Source organism: Myotis yumanensis, unplaced genomic scaffold (genome assembly GCF_028538775.1).
Source record: "Myotis yumanensis isolate MYYU_CA2020_CCGP unplaced genomic scaffold, mMyoYum1.0.hap1 SCAF_2, whole genome shotgun sequence".
Classification (NCBI taxonomy): Eukaryota; Metazoa; Chordata; class Mammalia; order Chiroptera; family Vespertilionidae; genus Myotis; species Myotis yumanensis.
In genome coordinates, this window is record NW_027223753.1 from 80,315,709 (window position 1) to 80,337,438 (window position 21,730).

A 21,730-nucleotide genomic window follows, 5' to 3' on the forward strand; every position below is an offset into this window, starting at 1 on the left:
CCCACAGTGCATCCCAGTACCTGTCTACTCTGTGTCCTGGTTGGGCAGAACAAGACACCCAACTCTGTCCTCCCTCTGGCTGCAAGGTCTTGGCCAAGCCTCAGGGTCCCCATCTGCAAAGTGGAGGTAAAAATATAAACTCATGAGTTTGTTGTGAGGGGTAAATGAGATATTTATAAATAGAGTTATTGGCACCCTGGCCAGGAGGCTCGGTTGGTTGAAACATCATCCCATACACCATAAAGATGGCAGGTTTGATTCCCTGTCAGGGCACATAACTAGGTTATGGGTTTGATCTCCGGTCGGGGCATGTATGGGAGGCACCCATTCAATGTTTCTCTTTCACATCCATGTCTGTTTGTCTCCCTCTCTCCTGTCCTCCTTCCCTTTCTCTCTCTCTAAAAATCAATGGGAATACTAGTATATCCTTGGATGAGGATAAATAAATAAATAGACTTATTGGCATATAGTAGATGATAAATATATGGAAGCTATTTGTATGTGTTTCCTAGGACTGCCGTAACAGATTACCTCAAATTTGGTAGCTTAAAACAATGGAAACTTGGGCATTATGCCAAGTGAGATAAATCAGAGGACAAATGATGTATGATATCACTTAGACGTGGAATCTAAAACAACTGAACTTGTAAAAACAGAGTAGAATGGTGGTTACCAGGGGCGGGAGGTGGGAGTGGGAGAAAGGAAGAGATGTGGTTGGAGGGCACAGACTTGCAACCAGCAGATAAATACGTTTTGGGCCAGTGTCCCCTTGCCTCCGTACTCTGTGACTTTGCCGATGCCACATACTGTTACAGTATTGAGTCCCTTATTCTGAACACTGTGCTTTTTTAAAAAAATGAAGCTTATAATTACTCCAAGTTATTAGGCACCACACCAAACTGTTGGTTCACATTGAATGTATGATCCAACAGAAAATCCCTAGGCTCTTTCATTTGAACCATTCTCAAGCCAGCCGTTCTCTCCAGCTCTGCTACTAAACTAATTGAGCTGTTGAAACCACGGGCAGGTATTTACATTTACTCTCATTAATCTTAAATTTCTTGGTTTTGTGCCATCACTTCCAGGTTCTGAGGATATATTTGAATATTAATTGCAATAATACATTAAGCATTCCTTCCAGCCTTCTGTTACCTCTGAATATGATAGCCAAAGCACTAATAAAATGTTGAACAGAATAGACCTAAAAATAGAGTCCTGGCATACCATTGGCTCCATGCTGACATTGAAAAATTAAGGTCCACTGTACACATCAGAGGCAAAGTAAATGATGAATGAATGTGTGATCCACTTCCTTTGGGACATACTGTTCAGCAACCATGAAGGTATCTAATTATGCTATCATCCACCCCAACTTTCTCCATCCCAGAAACCCCAAGGATGTCAGGGTTGGGCCTGTTTTTAATATTTATTGTTTTAATGAAGTGCCTTCTACCAGCTCAGCACATGGATCTTCCAGCTTAGTAATAAAATGAAACAGAAAGGAGAGGGGCGTGCCAGGAATTAAAGAATCCTCGCCACGTCCTAGTGACCTCTCCCACCAGGCCCCAGTGTTCTGTCTCCTAATGGTCAGATGGTTTTTTCAGAACAGACAAGCTCGGCAGTCTGTGTTCCTTCCTCTTTAAAACTGTAGTCATGCCTCTGTTCTGCATAGACACATGCCAGAAAGGCGTTGGGTTCACACTCTCCGGGCTGGGTGTGCTAGGCGAGCAGCCCAGTTCATTGCCACAACCTCGGAATGCATTGTTAGGACGGCGTGTGTCCTGTCCTAGGAGCATCTTCCGTTCAGAGTGCGTGGTTGTTGTTTATAGGACTGGCAGTCAGTGGGGATATGTTCCCACATCTCTCGGTACAGAGGCATCTTGGTTCTTTTATCATTTCTGAAACAGCCTAAATCCATGGTACTGGGGGAAACAGTTTTGTATTATAGCAAAGATATGTGTGGCTTTCTTTGTTAAAGTTTGTTTTTCTTCCTGGAGAGGATTGAGTCCTGTACAAAATGTATGATACTAGCCTTTTTAAAGTGTGTTTTTCTATACTTCTTGAAGATGGAAGAAAAGGAACGTCTGTTATTTAGAACCGTCTTGGTCTAGGAGACACCAAAGGAAACAGCTGCGTCTTACCTCCATGTTAGCTGCTTATCTCCATCAGTTAGCAGATAAGCAGCAAGGCTCCATCAGTTCTGTTTATGTGCAGCCCTGGTTGGGGTTCCCAGTGCCTGCTCCAGGGGAAAGAGGCTAGAGATGTTTACTATGCTTGGGAGTTTATGAGCAGAAAACTTATTCTTATACTGAGTTTCTGAAACCTTGCTGTGCCTGTGAATCATCGGGAGATTGTGTTAAAATACAGATTCTGGATCAGGAGGCCTGGGTGGGGCCTGAGGTTCTGCATTTCTAAAGCTGCTGGGGTGCTGGTGTTGCTGGTCTGACGACCACCCTTGGAATGGCAAGGCCTTCGGCCACTGAGCTAAATTTTAAAATACTGATGGAGGGATAGATATAAATGTAGATATAGAGATGCTGGAGATGAATGTATTTAGAACAGTGATTACTAGGTAAACTGTATGTAGTAAACCCTAAATAAATGTCTCCATTAATCTATGAACTCCCCCTCCACTTTAGCCTTCCTGATGTTTGAACAGTATGATCTGCATTCGTGGTTCTTTTGTAACTTAGTGTTTATGGACTCTTGTGTGGCTCCATGTTTCAAAGAAAGTGTTCTGTTGTGGCGGGAACATAGGAGGCGAACTCCTCAGGGCCCAACTGAATCACTGGGTTTCAGCCCTGAGAAGGTGATTGGGGACACAGAGGCCATTTGTCTGCAGCTGGAAGGAGACCCTAAAAGCAGAAATCCCACTCTCCTTTTTTCTTCTTTCTTATCCCTTACTCTCTCCCTTCCTTTTCCCTACTGCACTTTTCTGCCTTCATTATTGACCTCTTCCTTCTTTTCAATCCATTAAATAGTCACCCAATGTACCAGAGACATGGACATGGTAGCATACTCTGGCGCCCTCTGGTGGTTCATTGCAAAGAGCAAGACACAGCCCTAGCAGGTTTGGCTCAGTGGATAGAGTGTCCACCTGTGGACTGAAGGGTCCGGGATTCGATTCTGGTCAGGACACATGTCCAGGCTGCAGGCTCGATCCCTAGGCAGCCGGTCAATAATTCTCTCTCATCATTGATGTTTCTCTCTCTCTCTCTCTCTCTCCTTTTCCCTTCCTCTCTGAAATCAGTAAAATATATATATGAAAGAGCAAGACACAGTCCCTGTCCTCACAGTGCTTCTCCCTGATAGGATATACTGACACTACAGAGAGATAATGGAGCACAGGGAAGGGGCACATCCCCAGAATTAGATCCTCGTCTCCTCCAAGCTGCACTGGTAATAGCAGGCATGGTCCTTCCAAATGTGGGAGGAGGATGGGTTGAATTTTTATCAGTTTGGCCCTTTTGGGTCCAGTTCAGTCTTTATCTTTATATCCTTGGTTTTATTATTATTATTATTATTATTATTAAGAAAGGATGTTTATCAATGGATAACTTTTTAAAAGAAAATATATGAATTTGTCAAGGCCAAGTCTTAGTGGTCCATTAGCAGAAGAACAGCTCTAAATAAGCAATGTAAATAAGCCAGGGCACTCCTGAGAACCAAGTCAGCATTCTTCTTCAAACTGAGTTCTTTAAAAAGTACCTTCAAAGGGGTTTTCTCGTTTTGTATATTGTGCATTCAGTTGTATGGGCAATTTCACATTTGCATTGCTAATGGACCTATTTCTGAATGTGTTTGACATTTTGCTTGGCTTTGAAAGGACTTTTCTGCTGCTGCTTTTTCTTCCCTGAAGCTGTCTTGCACTAATTAACCTATTCCCTTACTGCCTGGGCCTACTATATGCAAATGTTCTAATTTCAGATTCTGACATACTACTTTGCATGAACATCCTTAGTGAAATCTTGTGGGGTCTTATTGGATCAGTGCTAGTGTAGAGCCAGCAGGGGGCGTCTGTAATGGTGGGCTTTGAGTAGATCTATCTTATATAACTTTGCTAGTTGGTATGGGAATATGAGAGCTCATACAGTTCCCGTGCTCATGGGTGACTCTTGAAATCTCTAGATCATTATCGGTGCTTTTTAAGCAGCCAAAAAGGGCAACTGTTTTCAATGCATTGTAGTTTAATTTTATTCTGTCATTGTTTTGAAAATAGCACTGCATTTCATTGACTTGCGAGTACCGGGTGTAAATTATATAGTGCATTCTATAAGAGAAGGCTATGCAGAACACAGTTACCTGGACTTTAAAAGGCTGCAGGTCGGGAGAGTAAAAAATTGACACTACTCTTTCGACACAGATATTTCTTCAGCATTAATATTTTAGGTCTTTTTATTTTTGTTTCTGTCCCAGTCTTTAAAGTGCCTCTCATCATATGAGAAACCCTATTATAACTGAAATGCTCTTTGATGTTGAGACACCAAATTCCTAAACCTCTACCTTCAACATAAACTGATCATAGTCATTGTAGTTGAGGGACCTGGTCTCGTGCCATTTGTACTTTTATCGTGATGTTTGTTAGTGATATTCAAGCAAAACCAAAAAGGACCACTAAATCATTGGCAAAATAAAGTAAAATTGCAGACCAGGGTGGGGAGTGTAAACTGTATAGGAGATGTGGAATAAGCTGGTGTTGGGAGTTGAGCGGAGGGGCATCGGAGAAAAGTGTGTAATAATAGGGATATGAAAAGATTTTTTTTAAAAGGATATGGCGATTGCTTCAGATAGACAAGGTTCAGAGGCTGAAGGCTGCTGCCATATTGTGCTTTTTTTTTTTAATCAGAGCATAGAAAAGAGTGTCTGGGTAGGAGGACCACTGTAACCCCAGGGCACGTGATCCCCACAGCGGGACCTCACAGCTTCCCAAAGTCATAGCAAGGTGACATTGTGCGTGTCTGCAGCTGCTGCCCGTAGGGGGCGCACACATCTGGCCCTTGTCAGCCTGGTTCCTGTGGCTTCCACTGATGTTTTGTCTCCTGCCAGGTGGGCATCTCTTTGCCCACAGTCTTGGTGACTCGGAATTCAGTGTTTACTGGGAGACTGAGATATGCGTCTAAGAAATGGCTACAGGTTCACTGTTTGTATGTTCGAGTGTAAACACACAGGTTTTGATTGGTCTGAAAGAAGTTTCACCTCCAGGGTTAAGGGTAGGCTGGCTCTCTCCAAAGAGAGCAGGGGCGGGAGGTATAAAAGGAAATTCGAAGGCCACTTGGAACGAGTCGGGGATGAAGCAAGTGTGTAACCATCATTAAAGAAGCCTTCAGTAAACCTGCATGATTATCAAGTTTTTATAAAAAACTGTAACCATATTCATTTTTTAACTGTCTCACCAATTTCTTTTGGTTTTCGGTTATCATGAGTGGCTTTACTGGGAATTCTTGTAAAGAGAATTGTTGTAAAGTTAGGATGGACCCAGAGTCAGGTGGCATCTTCGAGTAGTGGCTCTAATAGATGGGGATTCAGAGATAACATGCAAAGTCCACTGAGGCTCTCACTCCTGACCTGCCCCTCCCAGGGCCTGGCTTGGAGGGCGGGGCCCAGGGGACATTCCCTGATGTCATCCTCGCTGTGAGTTTCATTTGATTTTCCAACAAAGTAAAGAAGAGGTGAGGCATGGAACCAGTATTTCCGAAAAGAAAACTTAAGAAATACATTGTCTACCTTCTAATAAGAAAAAAGGAGAGAGGTATTGAGAAAAGGCCTCTGCTTTAAGTTTTGACTTGCTCCATGTCTTAATCATCTTCCCGATAGGCTGTCCACCGAGGCCACTGTTTTAGCTGTTTCAATGCTGGGGCTAGAATCATGTTTTCAGAATTTGCACTGAAGCCAAAGCCTAGTCTTAGTCTTGGGAGGATGTCCTTTTCCGGTGCTGATGTCTTGATTTCTTTTCCCTCCTTCCCTTTCTCTTCCTTTCCCTCTTCCTTTCCCCAGATTCCAGAGCTGCTGCTGGCGGACTGCACCCACGGGGAGATGATTCCTCATGAAGAGCCTGGATCCCCTACAGAAATCAAATGTGACTTTCCGTTTATCAGACTAAAATCAGAGCCAGCCAGACAGTGAAGCAGTCACCGTGGAGGGGGGACGGCGAAAAATGAAATCCAACCAAGAGCGGAGCAACGAATGCCTGCCTCCCAAGAAGCGCGAGATCCCCGCCACCAGCCGGCCTTCGGAGGAGAAGGCCACCGTCCTGCCCAGCGACAACCACCGGGCGGAGGGTGTGGCATGGCTTCCGGGCACCCTCGGTGGCCGAGGTCACGGGGGCGGGAGGCATGGCCCGGCGGGGACTGCGGTGGAGCTTGGTTTACAACAGGGAATAGGTTTACACAAAGCGCTGCCCACGGCGCTGGACTACTCCCCACCCAGCGCGCCCAGGTCTGTCCCGGCGACCACCACGCTGCCCACGGTGTACCCTCCCCCGCAGTCAGGGACCCCGGTGTCGCCCGTGCAGTACGCGCACCTGCCGCACACTTTCCAGTTTATTGGGTCCTCCCAGTACAGCGGGCCCTACGCAGGGTTCATCCCCTCCCAGCTGATCTCCCCAACGGCCAGCCCCGCCACCAGCGCGGTGGCCTCGGCCGGGGGCGTCTCCACTCCATCCCAGCGCTCCCAGCTGGAGGCCTATTCCACTCTGCTGGCCAGCATGGGCGGGCTGAGCCACGCCTCAGGACACAAGGCTGAGCAGCAGCAGCAGCAGCACTTGGGCAGGACTCCAGGGCTCATGGCACCAGGGTCCCCACCACCCACCCAACAGAACCAGTACGTCCACATCGCCAGCTCCCCGCAGAACGCCGGGCGCACGGCCTCTCCGCCGGCCATCCCCGTCCACCTCCACCCCCACCAGACGATGATCCCACACACCATCACCCTGGGGCCCTCCCCCCAGGTCGTAGTGCAATACACGGACTCCGGCAGCCACTTCCTTCCTCGGGAGGCCACCAAGAAAGCCGAGAGCAGCAGGCTGCAGCAGGCCATGCAGGCCAAAGAGATCCTTAACGGGGAGCTGGAGAAGGGCCGGCGGTACGGGGCCCCCACCTCGGCCGACCTGGGCCTGGTGAAGGCCGGCAGCAAGTCAGCGCCTCACCCCTACGAGTCCAGGCACGTGGTTGTCCACCCCAGCCCCTCCGACTACGGCAATCGGGACTCCGCAGGGGTCCGGGCCTCTGTGATGGTCCTGCCCAACAGCAACACCCCAGTCTCCGACCTGGAAGTGCAGCAGGTCACGCACCGTGAGGCCTCCCCCTCCACCCTCAACGACAAAAGTGGCCTGCATTTAGGGAAGCCCGGACACCGCTCCTACGCACTCTCACCGCAACAGACTCTGGGCCCCGAAGGCGTGAAGGCCGCCACCGTCGCCACACTGTCACCCCACACGGTCATTCAGACCACACACAGCGCTTCGGAGCCACTCCCAGTCGGACTGCCAGCCACAGCCTTCTACGCAGGGACTCAGCCGCCTGTCATCGGCTACCTGAGCAGCCAGCAGCAGGCGATCACCTATGCCGGCAGCCTGCCCCAGCACCTGGTCATCCCCGGCACCCAGCCCCTGCTCATCCCGGTGGGCAGTGCTGACGTGGAGGGGTCGGGAGCTGCCTCTGCAATAGCCACGTCGTCGCCCCAGTTTGCAGCAGTGCCTCACACGTTCGTCTCCAGCGCCCTTCCCAAGAGCGAGAACTTTAGCCCAGAGGCCCTGGTCACCCAGGCCGCCTACCCGGCCATGGTGCAGGCCCAGATCCACCTGCCCGTGGTGCAGTCCGTGGCGTCCCCGGCAGCAGTGCCCCCGACGCTGCCCCCCTACTTCATGAAAGGCTCCATCATCCAACTGGCCAACGGGGAGCTGAAGAAGGTGGAGGACTTAAAAACGGAGGACTTCATCCAGAGCGCAGAGATCAGCAATGACCTGAAGATCGACTCCAGCACCGTGGAGAGGATTGAGGACAGCCACAGCCCCGGCGTCGCCGTCATCCAGTTCGCCGTCGGGGAGCACCGGGCACAGGTAATGTTCACCCAGGTCCCAGGCGGGGACACCCACCACACACCTTCCTCACTTCCTGGCGAGATGAACATCTTCCGGGCGCAGACTCTGCCGTGCTCTGGGGGGAATGAAAGGCTTTCATTTGTACCCAGACCTCGGACTCTGAGTCTTCTCTAAGAAGATTCTCCAAGAGAATTAGCCCCGGTGCCCCAAGACATCTGCTGTTTGCAGTGATCTAACTTCTCTGCACCAGGGGTGAGGCTAGTCAGGTCCCAACCGCAGGACAATTTAGGGAAATCATCACTCAAGTTATGCTTTTGTTCTGGGGTTCAGATGGGAACCTGACTGAGAAAGGCTGGGTTAAGGCCCTTCTAGAGGCCCATCTGCCCCTTTTTCCCCACCAGGAAGGGACACTGATGGTCAGGTAAGGATAATAGATGCCCAGAGTCACCCACCATATCTCATACCGACATCCGTGTTTTAAAATGCAGGTTTTATTGTTGGTCAGGCGTGGCAAGGCCAAGAGATGAGATAATGGCCATTGAAAACATAGTTCTTATACTCCCAGATCCCAAGGGTACATGCCACCCCGGGCAGCACCAGGCTCAGTCAGGAGGCAGAGGGAGTGAGGAGAAAGGGGGCAGCAACCCTTATTGTGGTTTCTGTGGGGAGGAGTGGGTGAGAGGGTGAGTAGGTGTGGGACTGGCTGGTTTGAATAACTTTATAGTTAGCTCTCCTCCTAGTTGTCTGGTACCTGCTGTGGGGTGACTGGGGCAGGCAGGTGGGCAGTGGCCAGGAGTCTGAGCCTCCTAAAGGAGGTGGCTGAGTGGTTTGCATATGAAGGGTATGCTCCCAGCAGAGTTGATTGCTATCTCTAGGAATTAGCTAACCCCAGAGGGGCAATCCCTCCAGAGTCAGCAAGGCCCCCAGATGTCAGAGCATCCGGAACACAGAAAATGAAAGGCAGGGTTCATACAACCCAAGAAATCAGGGCTGTCGCAGGTGCTCTGCTGGGCTTGGGGTGAATAGGAACCCCAAGAGTCATGTGCAGCCAAGCTGACTCATGTTAAAAACTGGAACTATGATCAACTCTCTTATAATTTCCCTGGGCTCCTTCAGTCTACCCTTTTCCAGGCTCTTAAATCTCTTGGATGCATTTATTCTACAGCCCATTATAGCAAACAGCAACGTCACTGCCCAGGTTGATTGAGTCAAACAGAGTAGGCCTCCGTGGGAACTCTCCTGGCGGTAGAGCCCACTCTCTGGGGATGTTTCCATCAGGGACTTTAAAACTCTGGGCTGTGACAGCGCCTCCTTCAGGTGTGAGTTGGAAAAGGGTCAAGGCTTAGCTGATGGGACATTTACAGAAAATAAAACAAACAAAACAAGACAAACTAGTTAATGGTTTGAATTGTTTTAAGTACATTTTTAAAAGATCAAGTGAAGTGGAGGGAGGCCAGTTTTCCAAAGTGTTTTCCGGAACTCCTTTTGAATGACCGGATGTGGGATCTTACACAACAGCCAGGACCTGCCTTGCCAAGAGCTTTTAACCCCAAATATTTTTCTTTTTTATGGTGAGATGTCATTGTAGGCTTAGACTCTTTGGTAAGACCCACAAAAGATTTCTCAAAGTTCTGATTCAAAGAAAGAGCAAAACTCAAGCTTTTTAAAATGGCATCATTATGTACAACTCACTACCCATCTGTAGTTGCTGCTCACTCTGACCTTCCTACATGGATTGGGGTCGGTCCTCGTAGGAAAAAGGAATTCTCTTTAGCAAAGCTGTCTTTTTAAGAGTCCCCAGGAGAAGCGTGGTAAATAAACAAGAATGAAAAGTAAATGTGTTTTTCATGGTAGCTTTTTTTTTAATCCTTAAAGCGTTAGTGTGCACAGAAGTGGGAATGGAAAGAGGTGTGATATTTTTAAACACTCCTGATTCCTTACCAGCATCTCTTTCAACTTGAGAAGAAAGAGCAGCTCTAGCCGTGGGCCGCATCTCCGAGGCCCTGGCAGCCTCTCACACCAGCGCTCACGGCCTCTTTAGGTTTCAAATGGACCTGGCAGGTCTTAGAGAGGAAGCAAGCATCTCTCTGTGTTTTCCCTGCTTGATACTTTGCAGAATGAACGTCTAAATGATAGAGAAATTGGCTTCCAGGCCAAGTCTCATTACCTTCCCGTAGCCAGACCACTCGTCTCTCTGCTGACAGCCAAGGTGCAAATTAGAAGGTGGAATATTTGTCACAGCCTGTTCGCAGGTCTGTCAGGAGGGCCCCTGTGTGGTCGGGCTGCATGCTGGGAAGGGCTTCTGCAAAGACCTGTGAGAGAGCTGTTGTAGAAACAAGTGCAGGGCCCCAATACAGCCAGTGATTTGTCCCTCTACTGGGAGCCTATCAGAAACAGGCTGACATCATCACAGTGAAAATACTCCCCCAGCTGTGTCCGCCTCAGTGACAGAGCAGAGTCCTGGAGAGTCAGGGAGAACTCAAGTCCGGATTTAATTTACGTGCCCAAGACGGGGTGCTTCCCTCTGTGACCGGTGTCACTGAGAGCTCTCTCCCTAGCCTGCAGATCAGTCCATGTCCTCCCTACTGACTAGAATCACTAACCCTTGCACCTACAGGGAGATTAGAAATGTGCAAATTGTTTAACTTAATTAGCAAAATCACAGATTTGATTGGGGAAGTTGAAGGAGCAGGGCTGGTTTTTCCATAGTAGGTGGCTTTATGGCCCTGGGTATAAATCCTACCTGGTTGGAGGGCCTCAGGAGGCCTGACCTTATAAAACCCAAGCAGGATCTGACCTTATAAAACCTAAGCAGGATCCCGAGAAGGCCATGTGGCACAGAGAAAGCCAGGAGTCCGGGAGCTGGTCAGCTGCCAGACCAGTTGTTTTACCTCTCAGAGCTGCCATTTTTCTCATCTCGAAACAGGTAGATGACCCCTTACACCTGGTAGATACCTGAGCCTCCTTGTTCTGTAATCCTTGGCTTTCCTTCCTGCCCTGCAGAACCGCCCTTATGAAATTGGCCAGCACCAACACCAGAACCAGGGGCCATAAAGGGCACCTCCGCTGACCTCATGCTCAGGACCTGCCGTAGACCGTAGATGGAGGGGAACTAAAGCCAGCCTGTGTGAAACAGAGGGGCTTTATTTTGGTGATTATTTTTAAGGAGCTGATTTTCTTCTTAGTATTATTCAAAGATGCCTCCAATGTTGTTTCCAGCTGAAGCACCAGACGAGGCAGTGTAGGAGAAAAGCACTTTCCGGTATTCGTCCCCCTCCCTGGGGCTGGTCCTACGCAACAGGGCATTTCTGTGCACCCCAGTGCCCCACCCCAGGCGTTATCCCTTACTACTGTCGGCTCCTCAGGAAGCTTCTTTTGGCCACTCTGCAGTCTTCTTCCTCTTCCGGTGAAGGGCAGGGAGCACACTCACTCCCTCCACCCCTCCAGGGAGGGTCGCTGCTTCCATCCAGCCGCCCCCTCTGCCCTGGTGATTCTGGTCGAGAGCCCCAAGGGACAGTAGAATCACTTCCCTCAGAGCCTCACTCCCAAATATAATCCACTTAATATTCTCGAAGTTTGAGTCCGTAAGTCTGTGGCGAGTCCCAGAAGGGATCCCAGGCAATAGGAGTGTGGAGCATCACCTGCTTGGGTGGGAACAAGTTGGCTGAAAGGAGAATGTGGGATCTGGAGCCAAAAAGACCTCGGTCTGAATCTGTCCCCCACCACAGCGCCGGGGCCTTGTGCAAATATTTACAAATAATTGCACAAATAGCCCTGACCTGTTTGGCGCAGTGGATAGAGCGTCTGCCTGCGGACTGAAGGGTCCTGGGTTCGATTCCGGTCAAGGGCATGTACCTTGGCTGCGGGCGCATCCCCGGTGCGGGGTGTGCAGGAGGCAGCTGATTGATGTTCCTATCTCATCGATGCTCCTAACTCTCTATCCTTCTCCCTTTCTCTCTGTAAAAAATCAATAAAATAAATTTAAAAATAAAAATAAAAATAAAAAAATAATTGCACAAATAATGTATCATGCAAATTCTACCCCAGCCTTCCATCCTTGGTTATGTAGTGGGAATAATGTAAGAATTAAAGAAAATACATTCAAAGGAACCAGCACACTATGTAGCACGTAGTGGGCCCTCAACAATGTTAGTGTCCCTTCCCTGCTTCCCTTGAGTGACTTTGGCCCTGAGAAGGGAAATGGTTGACTTCTGAAAAAGAAAAGGCTCTGTGCTCTATAGTAAACAGAGTTCATGGAAGGAGAGACAGTTTAGAAAAGCCCAGAAAGAAGGCTGAACTTTCCCAATGAGCTGTGTTTACCCTGCCTGTGTTCCTGTGGCACGTTCCCAATGACGGGCCCAGAAGCATGCATACCGCTACTTCTACGTGTGAGCGTACACATGCAGTGCTTTCCTGCGCGTGCACTGGACTGGAGGGGTGGATGCATGGTCCAGCCCTCCACATCAGTAAGAGGACCCAGGCGGGGACTGTGGCTCATGGGCCTCTCCTGCAGCAGGCCCGCTAGGAGAGTCCCACCCAGGGTGGCCCCACCTGGGGGGTCGTCAGCTTCCATCTGGCAAACAGTGTTCAGTATGTGAGCAGCCTCCTACCTCTCTGCCTCATGCTCCCCAGGCCTCAACTTTTCTGAAAAGTACACATACTTGGCTCAGAAGACTTGGAGCAGATCTTACTTGAAAAGTGCTCTGGGGTGACTCTTTTCTTGGACTGCTTCTCTCCTAACTGCCGAGCTCCTTATGTTAGTGGGACTGTCTGTCGCTTCCCAGATCCTCCTGGGGTGACTGCTTCCCGTTACTGCCGCGGCGACTGCTTAATATTCAGTGCCACTTCCTTCCCCCAACTGTCCTGGCGTGTCTGCGTGTGTGTTGGTTCACTCACACGGCATGTTACAATGATGTGCTTACTGCACGTTTACCGATGGCTTTTCATGCATCCCACTATTTTTTTAATTTGACTGCTGTGTTCTGTGAGTCATCCGTGGTAGCATTATGCAGTTAATGGATTAGCTGCTGCCTAAAAATAGCCAAAGCCCTCATGCAAGCAGCACATAAGCTGGTGTAGTCCCTCCGCAGCCAAGGCAAGCCGACGTGCCAGCGTTCCACATGCGGAGCCTGCTGGGAATGAGTCTTAAAGAACCAAAGACAGATAGTGGCTGCCCTGTGTTGGAAGCCCAGAGCCGGGCCGCTGGTCCAGGTCCTGGTGGAGATCCTCCTCTGGGCTCTGACTCGGGAACGGCTGCAGCAGGGAAATAGCGGTACGCCACCTGGCTGTGGTGTGTGTGTCCCTCCCAAGGAAGATGGGGGAAGAAAGAGGCTCTGTTCAGCCTTTGAGATGTAAGTCCCCCAATGAGGTGATCTCACGTGTTGTTTGTAGCTTTTTAAAAAATAAGCTTTCATTGTTAAGAGTAGTTAGTTCTAGGTTTACAAAAAAGTTGAACAGAAAGTACACAGAGTTCCCAGACGGTGTCCCCTACTAATGAAATCTTGCATTTGTGCAGCATATTGTGATGGTTGATGAGCCAGTATTGGTATGTTGTCATTAACTAAAGTCCATAGTGTACATTAGGCTTTATCCTTTGTGCTGTACATTCTGTGAGCTTTGACAAATGGGTAATGTATTTTGTATGATATTGTAACCATGCCTTAGGGCAGTGGTTCTCAACCTTCTAGCCCTTTAAATATAGTTCCTCATGTTGTGACCCAACCATAAAATTATTTTTGTTGCTACTTCATAACTGTAATATTGCTACTGTTATGAATCGTAATGTAAATATCTTATATGCAGGATGGTCTTAGGTGACCCCTGTGAAAGGGTCGTTAGACCACCAAAGGGGTCTCGACCCACAGGTTGAGAACCGCTGCCTTAGGGTATCATACAAAATGGTTTCGCCACCCTAAAAACCCTTTATGTGCCGCCTACTTATACTACCACCCCCGCCCCGAGGCCCTGGCACCCCTGATTGTTACCTCTCTCTAGTTCTGCCTTTCCCAGAGTGTCACATAGCTGGACGCAGGCACAATGTAGCCTTTCAGACTGTCTTCTTTCACCTGGCAAAATTCATTTATGGTTCCACCCTGTCTTTCTGTGGCTTTGGTAGTTCATTTTTTTTTAGCACTGAATAAAGTTGTTCTTGAGAGACAACCAAGATGGCGGCATAGGTAAACACCTGAATTTGCTGCCACGCACAACCACATTAAAACTACAACTAAAAGACAAAACGAATACCATCCAGAACCATGGGAAGGCTGGCTGAGTGGAAATTCTACAACTAGAAGGAAAGAGAGAAGCGCATTGAGTCCAGTAGGAGGTGCAGTGGTATGGAAGTGTGGAGGTACGGAGGCGCACTCGAAAGGGCTGGCAGCTGGGTACACTGTTGTATTTTTCAATCGGGAGGGAGAGACAAGCTCCTGACTGCTCTGAACTCCAGTTCCGGGTGAGAATTTGGGGACCCAGACTCATACGGAGAGAAACTGGACTGTCTGGCATCGGGCCGGAACGTGAGGGCAGCTTTCTTGCAGAGATGCTTGCAGCGGTCATTGCTCCTGCACAGGGCCACGAAACACAGATCCCGGGCCTCTCTGAGGCAGAGCAGACTGGCAGCCATTGCGGTTTGCTCCGCCCTGGTGATTCCGAGACCCCGCCCCACCCAATTTAAAACCACACCCAACCTGTGTGCTGAGGCTTTTGCATATGAATGGCCTGGCCTTTCTCTGCCTAAAAACCTGGGCAGACTCAGTGAGCACCAAAGCCCCAATGAGGCAGTCCTGCCCCATAAGGGTGTCTCCAGCACAGAAGTTCTCCTATTGTAGATACAACCAGTCCTCACAGCCAATTGGCCTGGAAGTCAATTCCTCCCAGTGATACCTACAGCAATCAAGGCTTAACTCAACAAGACTGTGCACACACCCCACAAAGGGGTGCACCAAGAGTGTCCACCTCAGGTAATTAGTGAGGTTGAGCCACTGGGCCCTACAGGACACCTAGCACACAAAGCCACTCTATCAACACAGGGAAGCAGCCAAAATGCAGAGACAAAGAAACATGTCACAAACGAAAGAAATGGAGGAAAGCAAACTACTGGATATAGAGTTCAAAACCACGGTTTATAAGGTTTTTCAAGAATCTTCTAGAAACCTCTGAGAAATTTAGTGAGACCCCCAAAGATATGAAAAAGGACCAATTAGAAATTAAGCATACACTTACTGAAATAAAGAATAATATACAGAGATCCAACAGCAGACTAGAGGACCCCAAGAATCAAGTCAAAGATTTGAAATACGAAGAAGCAGAAAATACCCAACCAGAAAAGCGAAAAGAATCCAAAAATATGAAGATAGTGTAAGGAGCCTCTGGGACAACTTCAAGCATACCAACATCCAAATTATAGGGGTGCCAGAAGAAGAGAGAGAGCAAGATATTGAAAACCTATTTGAAGAAATAATGACAGAAAACTTCCCCTACCTGGTGAAAGAAATAGACTTACAAGTCCAGGAAGCGCAGAGAACCCCAAACAAAAGGAATTCAAAGAGGACCACACCAAGACACATCATAATTAAAATGCCAAGAGCAAAAGACAAAGAGAGAATCTTAAAAGCAGCAAGAGAAAGACAGTCAATTACCTACAAGGGAGTACCCATACAACTGTCAGCTGATTTCTCAACAGAAACTTTGCAGGCCAGAAGGGAGTGGCAAGAAATATTCAAAGTGATGAATAGCAAGAACCTACAACCAAGATTACTTTACCCAGCAAAGCTATCATTCAGAATTGAAGGTCAGATAAAGAGCTTCACAGATAAGGAAAAGCTAAAGGATTTCATCACCACCAAACCAGTATTATATGAAATGCTGAAAGGTATCCTTTAAGAAGAGGAAGAAGAAGAAAAAGGTAAAGATAAAAATTATTGCCGAAACCGGTTTGGCTCAGTGGATAGAGCGTCAGCCTGCGGACTGAAGGGTCCCAGGTTCGATTCCGGTCAAGGGCATGTACCTGGGTTGCGGGCACATCCCCAGTGGGAGATGTGCAGGAGGCAGCTGATCGATGATGTTTCTCTCTCATCGATGTTTCTAACTCTCTATCTCTCTCCCTTCCTCTCTGTAAAAAATCAATAAAATATATTAAAAAAAAGATAAAAATTATGAACAACATAGTGACAACAAATACATATTTATCAACAAGTGAATCTAAAAATCAAGTGAATAAAAAATCTGACGAACAGAATAAACTGGTGAATATAATAGAATCAGGGGCATATAAAGGGAGTGGACTGGCAATTCTCAGGGGGAAGGGGATGTGGGGGGTGTGGGAAGAGACTGGACAAAAATTGTACACCTATGGATGAGGACAGTGCGGGGAGGGGTAAAGCCAGGGGGTGGGGTGGGAACCGGGTAGAGGGGAGCTATGGGGGGAAAAAGAGGAATAACTGTAATAATCTGAACAATAAAGATTTAAAAAATAAATAAATTAAATTAAAAGGTAAAGGTTTAGAGGAACCTCTAACAAATCCAGTATAAACAGCCCCCCCCCAAAAAAAGTTGTTGTTCTTTATGCCACACTTTTTTTTAATCCTCACCAGAGGATATGTTCCCATTGATTTTTAGAGAGAGAAAGAGAGAGGGAGGAAGAGAGAGAGAGAGAGAGAGAGAGAGAGGCATCAACTGGTTGTCTTCTTCCTGTATGCACCATGACTGGGGATCAAACTGCGTCCCTTTGGTGTACAGGATGATTCTCCAACCAACTGAACCACCCGGCCAGGACCAAGACAAGCATTTTTAAGCCCCGAGAGAGGAGAGCCAGTGGGATGGAATCTGTGTGCCGAGAGCTGCCCTGGTGGCTTGCTGAGCAGGTCCTACGGGCCTCCCAGCAGTGGGGGCCATAGGAACCATGCAACGATGTGCAGGAAGCACCCAGCTTGTGGCTTGGGATTAGTGTCTGGAGGCCCCTCAGCACCAGCCTGGAGTTTACTGAAGCAAGCCTGAGACACCCACCGAGGACTGAGTCAGGCCTGCACCAGGGTGATTAAATATTGGAAACAGCACTCACAGATGTCCTACACTCAGCTGAAGACGTATGACTGTTTTCATTGATAATTTTTCAACATTGATGTAAGTGGGTCTCTTGCTGAGCTCTTCAGTCCTTGTTCCAGGGTTTTCTGAGGTTCTTGATATTGAGAATGTAGTCATGCAAACTGGCCTTCGAGGAAAGCAGGCTGGCTTTTCTCTTCAGGTAACGCAGGATCAAGGATGTCAATGGCAGACAAGTTAGGAACTCCCAATTTAATAACTGCACCGGACGCGGACACCCACTGGAACCCGCTCCGGAGCTGCGTGGCTCCAGGACCAGGCAGAGTCGGTACATTTGGGAGAGTACCAAGCAAAATGTTTTGTCAGATGCCCTTCACATTTGTGAAAACAGGGACTCCTGTTAAGGAAATAGGAGGCAAATTTAAGCAGCAGACGTTTTGTGTTCTTTATATCTTGTTTTTGGTGCTATGCACATATGTGTGTATATAGACAGCACCCATCTAAGATCGAAATATTCAAACAGCATAAATATGTGTTTATGCATACAGTGTTTAAATACAATAGTTATTGACTGAGTAGTTAAAGGAATTTTATTGAACTTATACACAGAAGAACAAAGAATGATCATAAAATCCAGTCATTAGCAGGAGCAGGACTGTGATATTGAATAAATTATTACCAGTCCAGCTGTGTTGCTTCCTTGTCCTAATTCCTCCATTTGAATAGAAGGTGGAGGTGGTGGGTTTAGAGGGTTGGTTTAGGGGGCTGGAGAGAGGGAGGGAAGACAAACTTCTCATAGAAGCAGTAGTGAGCACATGGGGTGCCTGCAGCAGCAGGAGGATGGAGGAGGGTGGAAGGAGGAGGGTAAAAGGTGATCTGCCCCTAAAAGAGAAGTCCTGGCTTCCAGGCATCCAGAGATGAGAAGCAGTGGGGCCTCCAGCTGACATAGGACAGAGGCTATTCATGCTCACATTTTATCCTACGACTGCTTCACGTATTTGGAAAAAGATACATTTATGGATGAAAAAGATGGACTGTGTGGCGCTGCCAGGAATTATGTAACGTCCTTTGGTTTTTATATGGTGCTGCCCTCAGGAATGTGTGTTCATTGGGGTTTAAGCAGAGACCGTTTGAACCCCCACAAGGTCATAAAACGAATGGTTATTAGCACAGCTGAAATAGCAAAGAGGAACCTCAAGAGTGGAGAGAAAGGAACCAAAGTTTGATTCTATGAGGTCATGATGAACTCAGCGTCTGACAGGGACGCACTGAGGGAGGCCGCTAAGGCTCAGCCCAGAAAGCTGCCTGTTAGTGGTGAGCCAGCCCCCAGGCAGGTGCTGCCCCTCTCCCTGGAGAGGACTGGTCGCCCAATTTAGTCCCCACTGAAAAGAAGCAAGGACAGCCAGCGCCTCAGCATCTAAACATTGACCTCTGTTGGCCAGTTGTGCCGTTGCAGTGTTTTTGCAAATAGATGGCAAACACGGAACTAGTTACTCATTGACAGTTAATGAAGAAGTCACAGGGAGGGATTTTTCCGTCGAAGTATATACGAGTCTGTTTTCTTGAAGTTCCCTTAGAGAGGAGCCTCATCTACCTCCAAGCACGCAGTCAGTGCTGATGGGTGCTGCGTTGGGCATGCTCAGTACAAAGCTGATTACTTGGTTTCATGTTTGCCTTTCCTCTGTAAACACACTGCAAGGCGTGCACCTATTACAGGCCAGAAAGCATCCTAGACTCTGGGCATGGAAAGATGAGCAAAACGGACAGAATCTCCACCTTTGTGGAGCTGGGGAAAGAGGTGAAACAAATAGCATGAGTAAAAAAATAAATAATGCATCGAAAGATAGTAAGTGCAATGGGGGGAAAACAAAGCAGGGTAGAGAGGGCTAGGGATGGGGTGTTGTTATTTCAAGCAGGGTGGTCAGCGAAGCCCTTGGGAAGGGCAACGGAAGGCGACAGCGCACAGGGCAGACGGGATTCCAACTACAGCGACTAATGTGGACACAGACGCAGAGGTGCAGGTGCAGTAAAAGGACCAGCAGGAGACAGGTCACTGTGGTGCAGTGAGGAGGGGTCATGCAGACTACGGCTTGTGCATGGTGCTTGTCCTCCCAGGGAGAGGGAGCTGGCTTGGCCAGGACAGGGGCAGTAGAGGCAGTGAGACGTGGTCTCATTCTAGGTAAATTTGGAAGAGAGGACAGACAGGATTTGCTTTGTGATTTGATGAGCGTAGTATGAAAGAGCCGAGTCAAAAGTGATTCCAGGCCCTTGAATGACTGGAATAAAGGAAGTGCCATTCACAGAGATGAGAAGAGCATCAGAGGTGCCAGTGGGCAGGGGCATATCAGGAGGTCTGTTTTGGACACATTGCATTTGCGTTACCAGTAGGTAGCCACGTGGACATCATGAGATAACATGGTGGCCGGGATCCAGGTGTGCCTTGTGAAGTTACTTGTTTTGCACGCATGTTGTCTCCCCACTGAAGTAAGAGCTAGGTCTTAAACAACAGGTTCTCTTCTGCAGTCCCTCACATTTAGCAGGTGCTCAGTGCGGTTACTGAACTTTATTACAACTGCAAAACCTGGAGTGGGAACACTTGATCAGCAACATTGGAAGCTCTCAGCACCATAGGGGAGACCTGCTTGGGCATCAAATTCAAGGAACTCACAGCCTCGCTGTTCCAGTTTCAAGTAACATCGTGTCACAAAATCCCACCAAGTCTGTTTCTGGCCAGCACAGTAGCCATCAGCACGGATAGCATGTTCTGAGGTAGATAAGTCTTCTCCAAGGGAATTTCAAACAGACCTAACTACATATACTCTTCCTGAAAAATCCCTCCGTATGGTTTCTTCATTAACTGTTAATGGTCAGTTAACCTTTAGGAATGTTTATGTCCTTCTGGTAAACCTAACTATGAAATACACAGATTGGTTATGGATACTTTAGTATGCTTATCTGAGATATGTCCAATGAGAGTTTAACTTTCACCAAAGAAAGGGAAAATACTTACTTTAGTTGACATATATGCAGACCCCAAAAAAGTACATTTTCTAGATAATTCAGGTTACATATAGTCAGGAGGGAAATGTCTGAGGATAAATATTAGTGAGGATGAAGAATCAGTGAGGAGAAAAAGTAGCATTTGGCATGAGCTATCCAGTCCACTGTTTACAACAATCACATTATCTGAATAATCTTTCACTGTTGGTTTGTGTAGGCTCACCTGAGGATGTGTGTGTGGCATCTTTTCCAGGATGTCAGAGCTCCTTTGGGAGGAGGCAAAGCCAGAATTTAGGAAGAAGGGACCAAAGACAAGCCTTTGAAGTGGCGGAATATATCTTCCCAAACCTACCCAAGTTAAAATAAATTCCTTTATCATCAGCTCTTTTTAGTGCATATCTTAAATATTCTCTCCCTCATCACTTTTCTTTCATGAATTGTTAGGTAGGCTGTTCAAGCTACAGACGACCTCATGGTATTTAATTCTAAGACCTGCCTTGGGAGTGTTGAGATGAGGGAGTAATGAAGGGCTTTCAAATGCCCCAAAACTTTATGGAGTATATAATTGGAAGCATATGCATCTACATCACAGCCTTTGGAATAATCAGTAGTGTTACTTGTTATAAAGGCCTTGAAAACATTTCTTCTCAATGAGTCTGTAGATACTGGGTAACACGTAAAAGTCTCAGATAGACTTGTCTATGAATATGCAGTAGACATTGTTTTCAGAACATGGAATATTGGCTGCTCTGAGGAGTGTGTACAGTATGGCTCACACACCAAGAAAACTGTCAACTGGTAGGTATTAGGCTTTCTGTCAGCAAGGAGACAGACTGCCCGAATCAGGGGATCATCCAGGAACATGCAAAGCCAAAAAGACCAATATGTTTGCAAATAGGGCTTCCAGTATTATGAATGTCACATGACCTCTGACAGCTGTTAGGCAGGGATAAGCAAACAGTGAGTCTGGTAGATTCTTAGGAGATATTTATACTTCAGAACTTTGTTTTTATGACTTGGAAATACAGTTTAAAAATCCCCACTTGAAGAAGGATTGGTTCCTCTGCTCAGTTTGTGATATTAATGGCTCTAAGAGGTTTGGGGCAGGATTTATGGAGCCAGCTCCAGGGTGGCCCTCCCACTTGGAACTCAGTGGTCATCCCCATCTGATACTATAACTTGTATGATTGTTCATATGTATATGCAAATATATGTGTGCGAGATATAAATGTAGTTCTGTAATTGAATAGCAGCCTCATCACACATTTATATGGGGAGACTAGAATTGTATGAGTAGGTGTAAGGCAAACACTATTTCACAATTTTCTGTACCATGAAACAAACCATGAGTTCCTGCCATTGGGATCCTGTTTATTTCAAGTGACATTCACCACTGTTGGGGATAGTAGGAATGTCAAGTTCATCTCTCTTACTGGTATTATATCTCTGTTCATAGAGGCAGAGATCGGGAGCACAGGAAAAAGAAAAATGGGTTGGGAGACCAAAGAGACTGAATTAAATCCCAATTCCATCAATTCACAGCTGTGACATTAAGCAACTGATTTAATCTCTCCGAGACTATAATTATAGTTCCCTATTTATAATTTAGAACAACAATGCTTTTTTCACTAGTATATTGTTAGTATTAAACAA

General features: G+C 47.4%; 1 protein-coding gene across 3 annotated transcripts in view; it reads left to right on the forward strand.

Annotated features, from left to right (window-relative positions):
• ATXN1 (ataxin 1) overlaps window positions 1-21,730 on the forward strand; it is a 421,222-nt gene that overhangs the window by 391,013 nt on the left and 8,479 nt on the right. For all 3 annotated transcript variants that reach the window (XM_070405691.1, XM_070405692.1, XM_070405693.1), the window contains one exon: window positions 5,995-8,056. In XM_070405691.1, the coding sequence (XP_070261792.1) occupies window positions 6,155-8,056 (1,902 nt within the window). In that variant the 5' untranslated portion in view covers window positions 5,995-6,154. The remainder of the gene's footprint in view (window positions 1-5,994; window positions 8,057-21,730) is intronic.